The 13639-nt window shown below is 35.8% G+C and overlaps 1 protein-coding gene across 1 annotated transcript; it reads left to right on the forward strand.

Moving 5' to 3' along the window:
• Window positions 1-1946: 1946 nt before the first annotated feature.
• pnp4b (purine nucleoside phosphorylase 4b) lies at window positions 1947-13053 on the forward strand. Its single transcript, XM_027149867.2, has 6 exons — window positions 1947-2091; window positions 3625-3797; window positions 5779-5882; window positions 11575-11750; window positions 12155-12345; window positions 12662-13053. Exons 1-6 carry the CDS (start codon window positions 2069-2071, stop codon window positions 12883-12885), a joined length of 891 nt encoding a protein of 296 aa, XP_027005668.1. The 5' UTR covers window positions 1947-2068; the 3' UTR covers window positions 12886-13053.
• The last annotated feature ends 586 nt before the right edge of the window (window positions 13054-13639 follow it).

The following is a 13639-nucleotide window of genomic DNA, read 5'->3' on the forward strand; positions in this document are numbered from 1 at the left end:
CCCAAAGTTCAGGCTGCTCAAAGCTGTGTTTGCACTTTTTATTTTTTTTATTCAGAAGACATTCAGTGTCTGTTGTCTGTTACTTGACATGTAGTAAAGACAACTACAGTATTGTTTTCCATTCAAGTGCCATACAAGTTCAGACTTTGAAAACATTTGAAATTTAACAATAAATTATATAGAAATGTATGTGCGTTATTGATTTTATTAACATGAGGGTACACTATTTTAAGTGACAATATAAGATTCGGACCTTTGCTGGGAGGAAATTTTAGTAACTGGACCTCTTTGAATTTTAATTGAATACCCCTGATCTACAGTATAAACATATTACTAAACATAGATGTTGTCATGGGCTTTGCAAGACAGGTTTGTTGGCATCACTCTGTGACCAAATATTTCTATTTGACAGGTTTTTGGCATTAAAAGTGGGCAAAGTGAAATAAAAATGATAAGCTGACATTCATACTGCAATATAGCCTTGAGAATTCAGACAGACAAATGGGTGCTTAAGTGAGCTTTTCATATGCTTATTTACAACTAGATCTGTCCTTAATATATAACAGGTTCTCAGCCATGAGAAGGAACTGTTCAGTTTTCATTTATCTACTCATCTTGCTCCTTTCCTGTAACTTCTCAGATGAAACATAACTGTGCAGAACTGCAGCTTTGCACGGGTTACTTATTAACTGTCATTACCTTGGACTCCTGCCATAGTGCTGACTTACTGCCACAAGAGATTCTGTGTAGGAAATATAATGAAAAGACAAAAAGTGGTCTAGTTTGTCTTAATGATAAGCAAGATTAACTTTGATGATTTATGTGATGATTAATTTAAGTTTATGTGACATTTGTACATGACACAAGTTCAGCCTGTGGAAAGCTTTTACATCTTCCCAGGCAAATGAGCTTATCATCAAAATGCTGGTGTCTGTCAGTATGCTCCTCAGATATAGGAGAAGCAGGTGCAATCAGACATATTCAGAAAGATTCATACCGCATGGCCTGTTGATCCCTCTCAGGGCTGCAAAAAGTAGTCCTGAGAGACAAGTGATAAGACTCCACAAGGTGCACAGCTACACTCTGTGATCCCTTATTACAGAATTCAATGCCTGAGCTGAAGCAGATGCAGAAGCGGCTGTTTATCTTATAACATTGTCTGACTCATTTGCTATTAGTTGTTATTTTGCACTTGATTTATCAAAAGGAACCTGAAAATACTAAAAGGAAGGCAATAGAACAGTTCATATTGAAAAATCAATAAATACTTAATAATTAAGGATTTGTAAAAAGTAGGATTTGTGATGATTTGTAATGATTTATATGTCACAGCTGGTCACAACCTTTAGCAAAGCCCAGCAAAGCCTTTTTTCAGCAAGCAAAAAACAGCTTATAAAATTCAGTGTCCGTTCATATAACAAATTAGTTACTACACTTACATGAAAGAAACTCTACTACATGGATTTTCATTCTACGCATTTTCTATGTTAGTTTATAATATCTAATACATTAGAGGTTAATAGATTAATCAATAAAGTTTGACACATGGACACAATATTAGACACATATCCATCTTTTTAACATTTTTTAACCTCTCAAAAAAACAAATAACGTGTTCTTGCCAAGTAAACATACTTTACTTTACTTCCAAGCAAGGGGGATTGTTACTTTCTGTCAATGTCAATGTGTCAATACATATGAGCTATCTCTCTATACAACAGGTCATTGCAATTTTAATCATAACATTGAAAAGATTCCTTAAATGGCCCTCATAAATGGATTTCACAAGTAAAAAGACAGTTTACTTTGAAACTATGCAAATATCCCTCTCCCACCACAGGCTCAGCCAATGAGAAGACACCAAATAATCCTTAGACAAGTGACTTTACCATACTCGCTCTCTCTCTCTCTCTCTCTCTCTCTCTCTCTCTCTCTCTCTCTCTCTCTCTCTCTCTCTCTCTCTCTCTCTCTCTCTCTCTCTCTCTCTCTCTTATCTTTCTCTCTCTCTTATCTCTTGTTATCTTTTTACAAGGTCCAACTCTGTCTGTTCATTTTACAGCCTGGAATCATGCACAGCAAGGGGAATTCATGGTAAATCTGCTTTAATCCAGTTTTGTTTTCTAATTTATGTATTAATGGAAGGATTCATATGTAAATGCTGTATTAAACATAAAGTGTATACTTAATGAATGCATACAATGTTTTTTATACTAGATGGTAAACCTTTACTTTTGACCAACATTTAGTTTGACAGCACTGTTATTCACAGCAGTCTTAAGGCATTACAACACAACAGAGAATATCATTAGTGTTATAAGCAAGTGTTATAGTGATTTGTATCATCTAGCTTCTGGGGTCATGGTGCTTTAAGCAGTTTATATGTGATTTATTAAGCACTTATTTCATTGGTTTTATTTCTTTTTATATATTTTATATAAAGTTTAGTTTAGTTTGTGTGTGTGTGTGTGTGTGTGTGTGTGTGTGTGTGTGTGTGTGTGTGTGTGTGTGTGTGTGTGTGTGTGTGTGTGTGTGTGTGTGTGTGTGTGTGTGTGTGTTTGACAATTGACACATCCCAAATCATTCAAAACATGCACATAGATACATATACAAATAACAGGCTAATTGAAAGATTAAATGTCGTTTAAGAGAACATGTATAGATGTTCACTGAAAAGAAAAGGGTTAACCATCTAAGCACCCATTCAATACAAGATTATGTCTAATCATCTTTTCAAAGAATTTTCAACATTTTGTGTTGAGTCAAATTGTCTATGTATTTTGTATTTTGGTGGTAGATTTGGGCTAATAATTTTAAGACCAAGTATTAGGTGAGGAAATATCATTATATCCATGTGTCTGTGCAAAGAGGCAGTTTTGAGAGGTGGTAGCACTAAAATCAGTTTGAAATTCACACAATTTTAGTGGATGGTAAAAATCACCCCCACTTTTACACCATGACACCAAGTTCAGCAAGTCAAGGCACTTTAGTTTATTTCAATAATAATGGAAACATTGCAAAGCTTTGTGGCCAACAAAAAAGCAACATTCCAGCATAACCAACAAAGTCCATTTGCATTAGCATGAAAATAAATTAAAATAAAATATCTAATGTTGCACCACTTTCAATGTCTCCTATCTGCTTACCATCACACTATTTATTCTCCAAATTTAAACAATCCATTTAAAAAAAAAATGGTTAAAGGTTTATATGGGGCAGTTTCGATGTCAGCATGGGGACCCAGTGGGTTGGGTTGCCAGAACAGCTCCAGGGTTAATGGTCTTGTGCTTATATTACTGTATGTGTGGATGTTCTCCCTGCATCTACACTGTGTTCCTATGTTAAATTTACTTCTAGGTTCCAATATGTGTGTTTGGAGCACTGTGATGGACTGTTGTCCCATTTATTGTGTGTCCCCACCTGAGACCCTGACCAGGATAAAGGAGTTATTAAATTGAATAAATGAATGATTTTGATTTTGTCTTTATTCTCACAATACATACGTAGATAATTTCCACTATCCTACATCAAAGAAGTGGACTTAAACTTATCGCATCTGTATCTTCTAATTAATCATCAATTTAGTAATATATCCAGCATGTGATTACTCTTTCCTTTCTGATTCAGCTGCTGCTCATTTGATGAGTGTAAGCTAGCCACAGAGTGGCTTCTGAGCAGGACTAGACACCGTCCGAAGATAGCTGTGATCTGCGGTTCTGGACTTAGCTTTCTTGCAGAGAGCGTCTCCAACAAGCAGGCTTTTCGGTATGAGGACATCCCCAATTTCCCTGTGAGCACAGGTATATTTGTTGAAGCCTGTTATGTATATATGTTTCAAATTGATTAGTAGCATTTAAAATGGTCCAGAGATTTTAAATATTTTATACCAGAAACTCCTTATTGGATATTAACCGATAAAATAATATCTAAGTGTTGACCTTTTTGTTATGATATTTTCAACCTTTTCAGATGTGCACAAAGAATATTGATGAAATCAGCTTATGTTATTACCAACAACCTGCAGTAAATTTATTCTACATAAAAAAAGGAAGCAGTTGGGAAATGGGGCTGTTGGGAAAGCTCAGAGCCTGCGAAAATGTACACAGGGATTTGGCTGTGTCTCTCATTTTGTTGTGGTTAACAAATCATGCCCAAGTCTTGGTAAAATGAGCCATGAATTCATGAGAATTAATAACTGGTCATGAATAAAATATGATGACTTGGGTAAAAATAGTCCCTAATCTCAGCCAAAGGGGGTTCTTATTATGATATCTTGGACACATTTAAATATTTATGTGGTGAAGTGAATAATCTTGCTAAGTGTTAGAATGCACATAATGATATTTGTGTGTGTGTGTGTGTGTGTGTGTGTGTGTGTGTGTGTGTGTGTGTGTGTGTGTGCGCGCGCGCGCACAACATTTTGAATAAAATAAATAAATGACGACTATAAAACCTTCACTGTGTTTAATGACTGCACCAAATAAAAAAAACAATAGGACTGCAATAGTTTATTTCTGATTCTATATCATTGTTTAGCGATGAATATTGACTTTAATGTGATACTGGCATTTAATTCTAAGAATTGTTCATCTACTTTTACTAGTTTCACTCATCTTTCGTTTTAGTGCAATATTTATATAACAGTTACAACACCAGTACACCTTCCAGTTTTTAATAACACAAACAACAGCAAGCTTTTAGACAAGTTGTGTCATGTTAGTATGAAATATCTAGGTTGTGTCTGTCACATACATTGAGTGTAAAAAATGTTCTTACATTGGCTCAGAATGTTAAAAATATGATATTATACCTATCTGGGTTTCTGTCTTTATACTACTTATTCATTATGATTCTGAGTATCAAATCTTAGGATCTCTCATCATTTCAGAAAAATCAGTATTATGTTGGCTTAAAATGCTTAATGATTTTATTCAATGTACCTTTTAAATGTCCTCATAAGAACCCTGAAAAAAAAACGTCTGAAACAACATAATTAACAAAACAATATTAAAGATTTCTCATTATAACAATTCTTTTACAACCGTGAAAATAACAAACATGTGCTGATTAAGATGGTAATATGCTCATTAACTCTGGAATAACAATAATTAAAAAAAAATTAAACATTTTAATGGTTACAAGAAAGCAGTAACCCCCCATCCTAGTGTCATCTGCCAATCTTCATTAAAAAAAGAAGTAGCCACTAGAGCAGTAGACGTATTAATCCAACTACTGTCTTATTACATTTCAGATTTTAGTGCTAAGCAAATCTCAGTAGACAGAATTCAAGGTTGCATTTAAACTGATAATGGTAAACATGCACCTTGACATCAAATTCACCAGTTATATTTAAAGCCGTACATGTTAACCAGAGTTCAGAGGTCAAGGCTGAATAAAACAAGGCAAATCGAATTTATGAATGCATCACAAAAGATGTCCACCAGGTACTTGTCATTTTATTTGGTGATTGACACTTACAGCTTCAAGGTAAAACATTCTGGCTTATCGTTATATGGATTCATACATCTTATTATATTATCTAAGAACACCACAAGAAACAAGATGTGTCACATGAAATGCAATACAATGTTCTGAATCACTGATCATCCGGGACATTTACTATAACTGATGAATATTTAATTATACACAAAAATAGACATTTTAACCAATATGCTAATTTACCTACTAAAATATTTTCTTGAAAATATATGTTCAGTTTTCATACACGCTAATGTGAAAACAGTCTCTGATCTCAGAACTCTATCTGTTTCCTGTGTGTAGTTCCTGGCCATGATGGACAGCTTGTATTTGGTCATATAAATGACAAGTCCTGTGTCTTCATGCAGGGCAGGTTCCATCTATATGAGGGTTATTCACTGTGTAAGGTGAGTCTGAACTCTTCATACCCTTAAATTTGATGCCTTTGCAGTCTTTTGATGCCAGGACATTTTAGCATTGTAAATAATGTGCATTAGCATTAGATCACATTCAATCACATCAATGAAATTATTTAAGCGATCCTTCCCTAAATTGATGATCGAACTCTAGAGAAGATTCACATTATCCTTCAGTGTCTTTAACTGTTATGCAATTATTTGTAAATCGCTGTTCATAATTTTAAACAAGGTTGTGGATTTTGTTTGTTTGTTTGTTTCACATTATTCACATTATCCTTCACATTATTCACATTATCCTTCAGTGTCTTTAACTGTTATGCAATTATTTGTAAATCGCTGTTCATAATTTTAAACAAGGTTGTGGATTTTGTTTGTTTGTTTGTTTTCTTACTTCGTCAATTGTATGTGTTACGGGTTAACCTATGTAAGCTGTTCAACCACTAATGAATGCAGGTGTATGTGGCATTTAGCTCTGTAAGCTATTGACCCTGGCACTCTTTCTGACTCCACAAGGACAAGTGAATCGGGAAAAGCTACTCCTATCTGCAAAACAGAATGGAGTTGGCACCTCGGGTATGGCTCATTAACTTTATCTGTCACAATCAGAAGCTGTGCTGCATAAATATAGAGCGTATAACCAGAGGCTGCTAATATTGGGGGAAATAAACTGTTCTCTCCCAATGTCACTACCATTCACAAGCAAGATGAGGATAGGTGGGTATCAGTGTACAATTTTAAAAGCAAGATTTAACAAGAGAACGCTAAACCAACAATGCTGACATATGCAGTGGCAAGTATGTATTAGTATCATCAATCAGACCCCTTGAGTATATACAGCATGCAGCCTGTGATAATGCAATAATGCCTATCCATTGGAGAACTTGTTTGATGTATTATAGACTGCCAAGTCACAGCATATTTGTCATTTTTTTTAAATGGCAATTAACTTCATGTCCTTCTGCCCAGTGACTTGTTAGCTTTACAAAAGATTAAGTAAATTGAGTTCTAGGTTTGCTTATCCTGGGTCATGTGAGAGAGGCGATCTAAAATTTACACATGTCTAACCAGGGGATCTTTAGGACTTGAATTTCATTAAATCGCAGAGCAATCAACATCCTCCAGAAGTGTGGAAGAATTGCCACAGTAATTGCACCTCTGACAATATGACACAACGCATCACAATCAGACGTCACTGCCAGGCTTATGCATTAAATCAATCCATCGCCTGTCTTTTTCAGCACCAGCATTTCAAGGGCCATCTCTGTGAAATTGCTCTATTTGAAGCCTGCTATGGTGCTCACCCAAGTCAAAGTTCCATCAAGGCTTAAGTATACGTTAAGAGTTCTCATATTAGAGTGTAATTTTTGTGGCTGAAAGTTCTTAAGGGGTTAAGTTAGGGGTTATCTTCACCTATAGCGAATTACCAGTTATCCAAAATAGTGCACATTTTCAACACCACAGTAAAGGCTAAAAGTGGAAGAAAAGCTTGTCATTGTATTGTAGTGTTGCAGCATTTGTGAGGAGATTGAATCCTGATGATGCCGTAGCTGTTTGTATCTGGGGTCCAATAGAGAACCGTTAGTCTTGCTCTCTGGATGGATGATGGCAATGGTCTTCCTCTCAGACTGGTGGCTGATGTACTATACAGTTGAATGAACTGCTGTGTGGGCATTGGAGAAAAAGAACTGAAAAATAATCACCTGCAGACTTCCATTCTGCAAACCATATAACACAAGCACCTCTAATTTCGACTGACAGTGCAGCTTGATTATCTGCAGCCAGAGAGATCTGAAACAACTACTCTGAGGTATAAGATGACTTGAAATCAAATTATATTTCTGTTTTTTGGATGCTTGTTCTCCTCAATCTTGGCCAAACACTCTGATTTTTTCACTCTTTAATGAAGAGACCTCACGAAGACCTGTCACTATACAGCTGAATACACCATAAGAAGCCAAAATCATGAAGCATTTCTCTGACATGATTGTGTTCTGCTCAGTGCATGAATAAGAAGACAACTCCTTCAATCAGTTCATTTACTATACTGTTTTCCTAATCTATCCCTGCTTTTAGAGTGTTAAAATGGGAAGGATACAGCATGTTCCCATGAAACTTGCCATACTTAAAGGTTAGCATTTTGATTCCATGCAGTGACATGCATGTAAACATGTACACAATTTCATTAAGTGAGTTCTCCTTTTCTGACAGATGTGTTGTTGAGGGTAATTGGATAACAATGTTCCTAGCCCTTCACTGACCTCTGGTTATGTCAATTAGTAAGGCACTTTCACAGAGCTGATGCAGTTAGTGTTGAATACACGTTCCCTATTTCTGAAGCTTACGTCCTATTACATTATCACTGCCCTGAAGAGAAGGGGCAGAGAGAGAACACTGAGTAAATAAAGGGAGTTGTTAGCTTTTTAAGTGGGATTGAAGTCCACAACACAAATGAGAATTATACATGTCTGTTTGTAATGCTATTTTCATTGCAGTGTTGCAGTGAGTATATATATATATATTCAAAAGATAAAAGGTGCGTTGTCCATAATTTAATTTATTGCTAACATAATGTGAAAGAGCAGCTGAACATGTTCAGAGGAGAGTGTCAATCACTGTATTTTGAATCTAGAATTCCTAACATTCATTAAGTTTGTCCAAATAATCCATAATTGGAGAGTTATTCTCTCATTCTAGCTTAATTGTACTGAAATAATTACCCGTCCATGAAGAAGGTTTATAAGCTGTAATGGTGTGTGGTTTAATTTATAGAGTATTGATTTACAATTACATTCTTTGAAAAGTGCTGTTTGAGCATAAACTGTAGAAACAGAGTCACTGCTGTCAGTTGCAGCCTCCTCCCTTACTCAGGCTTCAGCAGTTCATCAAGTTCATTATTAATCTTCTTTTCCCCTTATTCTCTGAGTCCCTTACTGTCATGTTCTCTGTGTGGCACAGGCCCTAATGGCCTTGTATCCACATTCTGCATTTATCTCTCTTAACATCTCTAAAGATTCTCTTTACCCCCTACTCACAGCTGCAGCTGTACTCTCTCTCTCTCTCTCTCTCTCTCTCTCTCTCTCTCTCTCTCTCTCTCTCTCTCTCTCTCTCTCTCTCTCTTACTCTGAGAGCATGCTGGGAGTGAGTGGGTGGAGCATGTTGAGTGTGAATGTGAACGTGTCTGTAGCTTTGTCTCACCTATCTATTTGTATAGATATTTTTTCACTGAGAATTTAACATCCTGCTTTAAAAACACATTGAGCTTTCTCCGAATAAAGAGAGAAGGTTTTCTAGGTGTCAGAACCAACATTTCACTGGGAAGCGTGGTGACCAAGGGTAACAGGGCATTTGATACACTAAAGCATTGCCACAGCGTTTAAGTGTTAAGTGTCAGGGCTAGTACGGAAGACTCCCTGGATGTGGGGCATCCAGAATGAAGTGTGTTAGTGCTGCTTTTGAACACTGAGGAAAGGGCAAATGAGTTGACTGAGAAGGGCATTTCATTGATTAATTGGAAAGCTTTTGACCAACTATCTGTCAAAAACTGCCAATGCTTTGATTTTAGCTCTGAATTTATTGACAAAATAATAGTTTTACATTGTGACATTGAAAATGTGCTGAAATTCAATGGGGGCATAGATGCTTCATTTTAAAATGTATAGGGGAGTAAGGCAGGGCTGCTTTCTATAAGGAATGCTTATAGCCTTAGCCATAGAACCTCTTAAATACAAACCAAGAAATAAGCTAAAACCTTTCTCAGTCTCTTACTCCTAAAACCTATTTTGTGTGTCAGCTTAAGCTGACCATATATCTGAAATATATAATCTGATGCAGTCTCTGGCAAAATAATCTTATCTTATCTTATTTTATCTTATCTTATTTTATTTTATCTTATCTTATCTTATCTTATCTTATCTTATCTTATCTTATCTTATCTTATCTTATCTTATCTTATTGTATAATTTGAAATGATATCCTCAGCAAGGTGCAAATAGCCACATCTACAGACTCTTTATACTGTCTGTTAAAGGAGAGTCTGAGAGTCCACAGAGCACTCCTAGGCATCATGGGCAGCACATTCACATGGACTCTCCTCATATTTGGTCTCTGCATGCTGGGACACCTGGTGGACATTGCTGGACGTCATCTGCAGAACATTCCAAACATGGAGCGCTGTCCTCTATAGTGAGAAGAAGGAAATGCTTTTGGTGTACTGCATGGAGGAATGGGGAACCCTAATGAGAGGATCATTTCCCTGAACTCTCACTGTCTCCAGACCTTAAGGGAAGCATGTGTATCTTTTTAGAATCTAAGAACTTTGCAACTATGAACTTTCATGTTGTTACTGGTAGAACTATGTTCAAAGGTTGTTTGAATGTGTGAAAGTTTTTATTAAGACATCGCTCTGTGTTAGAGTGGACACACCCTGGTGCAGTGTCCTTGGGCTGAGAGAGGAAGAGCAACCAGAGTGGAGAGCACTGTATAAGCCATTACCATTATCTCAAAGAACTGGAGTTTTACATGGAATTTTACATGGAATTACTACTGTAAATGCGTTTATCTCTATTTTGTGTCCAGAGACTGGTCTTGACTGTCCATTCTGACCACTTTTCATACTTCTATGCAGTACTCCAGACCACTTTCTACCCTAAATACTCTTATCCTTTGTGTTCATTTAAGACTGAAAAGGATAGCTACATGCTAAATTTCATGCTAGATTTGTGGTCAACTAATTTGGTGTTATACAGGAGCACTGCATTGTCTTGCTGATAAATGATACATGTCTTGTCTTAACTATTTATTTATTTATTTATTTATTTATTTATTTATTTATTTATTTATTTATTTGCTTACTTGTTTGTTTGTTTGTTTGTTTGTTTGTTTTAAGTGAATTGTTATTTATTCATATATTTATTAATAATAAATGTCCTTTAAAATTCTCTCCCTCTCTCTCTCTCTCTCTCTCTCTCTCTCTCTCTCTCTCTCTCTCTCTCTCTCTCTTAAAAGGTTATCAGTAAAATAGAGGAATAGGATTAATAGTAATTTTAGGACAGTGTAAAATAGAGGTGTTCATGGTGTAGACATTTTCATCATTTTTGTTTTCATTGACATTTTCATTTGATTTTTGATGAAAACTTGAAGTGGGAATAAGGGTAAAACCTGATTTTGATATTAAATGGTGAATAAATGTTAGTAATAATCAGAAGACATTTAGTGTTGGGCAGATTTATTCTCATTTTGATTTTAGAAGAAATTAGAATCGTCTTTTAAATGATTAATACATGAATCATGCACACGGAACATTGACTAGCATAAAAGGTCAGTTTTGATTTGATTTCAGGATGTTTTTGAGTTTTAGATCAGTGGATGGGGATTTCAAAATGTTATTGAAGATGAATGAACAAATTTAGAGTTGTACTAGGACGAGGATTGTCTACATGTATGCTAGCCCTTTATACAAAAATATGCATGATCCGGAAAGAATCACAATAATTTGATACATAATTTATAGCTTTATATGACCCAAAGGTAGTTACATTTGTTTTTGGAAGACTTTGTACTCTTGTATAAAAATTTTGTGCGGTTAATTCAATTGGACATGTTCTTGTGAAACTACAATGAAAGTATTAAAAAATACATTGTTAATATAATTTCTGTGTATTTTGTCTCATTTCTCTAACAGGTCACATTACCTGTGCGGATCTTTAAGCTGATGGGAGTGGAGATGATTATAGTAACAAATGCGTCAGGAGGCCTCTGTCAGGACTTTAAAGTAGGTGATATTATGATCATCAAGGACCACATTAACTTGCCAGGGTTTGCTGGACAACATCCTCTTTGTGGGCCCAATGATGAAAGGTAGGGATGGAGAGATCCAGAAAGCTCAAGTCATAACTGTAAAATACACTGATTGCTCAAATGTGGCGAATTTATCATATTCTGAAAAAATGCAATGTTTCTCTTTGTTAGTGTAGATTACAAATGTAATTAGTCTAATGTGATTAGAGAAGAAAATTTAAACTGTATGTGAAACTAGGCTGGGAAGCTGGGTAGTTAATCTTGATGAAGAAGGTAGAGGACAGAGAAAATGAAATACATTACAAGGACAGTAGTAAACAGAGATAAAGTATACTTACTAGAATTGAAATATTTCAGGTGTCTTGGTAATAATTATATATAGCTGAATTTAGGAGCTTAACATATAACCCAATAAAATGAAAATATGACTATGTTTACCATTTATTATTCTTCATCTTCTTTAGATTTGGGATCAGGTTCCCATGCATGTCTGATGCATACAGTAAAGAGCTAAGGAAGTTGGCTCTGGACATCAGTACTGAGCTGGGTTATTCTGACTTTGTGCGGGAAGGAGTTTACTGCATGGTCAGTGGACCCAACTTTGAGACTGTTGCTGAAGCACGGATGCTGCAAATCCTCGGAAGTGACTCCGTCGGTACAGAAAACTAAATATACTATGTACAATTGTGCACACTTTCAGTTTGGAGTATCTGTGCCTTCGTAATTATTTTATGGGAATGATGCTTTGTTTTATTTCATTGTGAACTGCCTACACTGTAATTAATGCTTCATTAACATAAGCATATTTCATTGACTTTTTTATATAATAAAATAAAATGGGAAAAAAATGAAAAAAATAAATAACAAAACAAATAAATAATAGTAATAATAATAATAATAATAATAATAATAATAATAATAATTACAGTTACAATTTAATTATGAGTGTCTGTCTCCTGTCATTACTGCAGGTATGAGCACAATTCCAGAGGTGACTGTGGCCAAGCACTGTGGCCTGCGAGTTTTAGGCTTGTCTCTCATTACCAACAAGGTGTCACTGGACTACAGCACAGAGGAGAAGGTCAATCATGAGGAGGTGCTGCAGATCTGTAAGATGAGGGCAGAGATGCTCCAGAATGTGCTTATCAATGTTATTACCCGCTCCCACCAAGTGGAGACCATCAACAGCTGCTAGACATCCTTTATATGGACTCTATATGGCAGACTGATTTTATGCAGACACCCAGGTTACCAGAGCTTGTTATGATTATACTGTATTAGCTGGTAATGTTTGACCATGATGTTTAGAGCCAGTATTGTCACTGTAAATAAAAATGCTGAAATAAAGAGGTTAAACTACTAATTTGCTCTACTAAACAGTTCTAGCAGGCCTAAATGATTTATATTCTCGGATCCTCGTCAGAACATCCTCATTTGCATGAGACAAGTCAGATATGTTATTTAGTATAGAGCAGAGGAAAGATAGATGAAACTCCTGAATATACTGCTATGATGCAGGGACCTGCATTATACAATTAAATGGATCACTGCTGTCGAGATGTGTTGTATTGTGCTGCCAGATCCCTCTGAGTGCATGTGCAAAGCCACCTCAGCTGAAAGAGCAAACTGTCCTTTATAGAGAATAAGGACATCCGACTCAAGGCGACAACAATGAACCCTGTGCTTAGCTGCCTGAGAAACAAATAAGGCACAGTGTGACGAATAAGATTCAAAACCAGGAATTGTATTATGCATTGTGCTTTAAGAGTTAAAATGCATGTGGATTGATTAGTGTTGCTTTAATACTGAAGTCCTATTGGTAAAAGCAGTGGAGCCTGAGTATGTCTGCCTTATGACAGGGCCTACAGCATACAAACAAACTAGCTCAGTTTATTAAATTTACTGTTTCTCTAATAATATTTCAAATAAAGTACATCAATATTTTTTGT

The sequence above is a fragment of the Tachysurus fulvidraco genome, chromosome 3 (genome assembly GCF_022655615.1).
Source record: "Tachysurus fulvidraco isolate hzauxx_2018 chromosome 3, HZAU_PFXX_2.0, whole genome shotgun sequence".
NCBI lineage: Eukaryota > Metazoa > Chordata > Actinopteri > Siluriformes > Bagridae > Tachysurus > Tachysurus fulvidraco.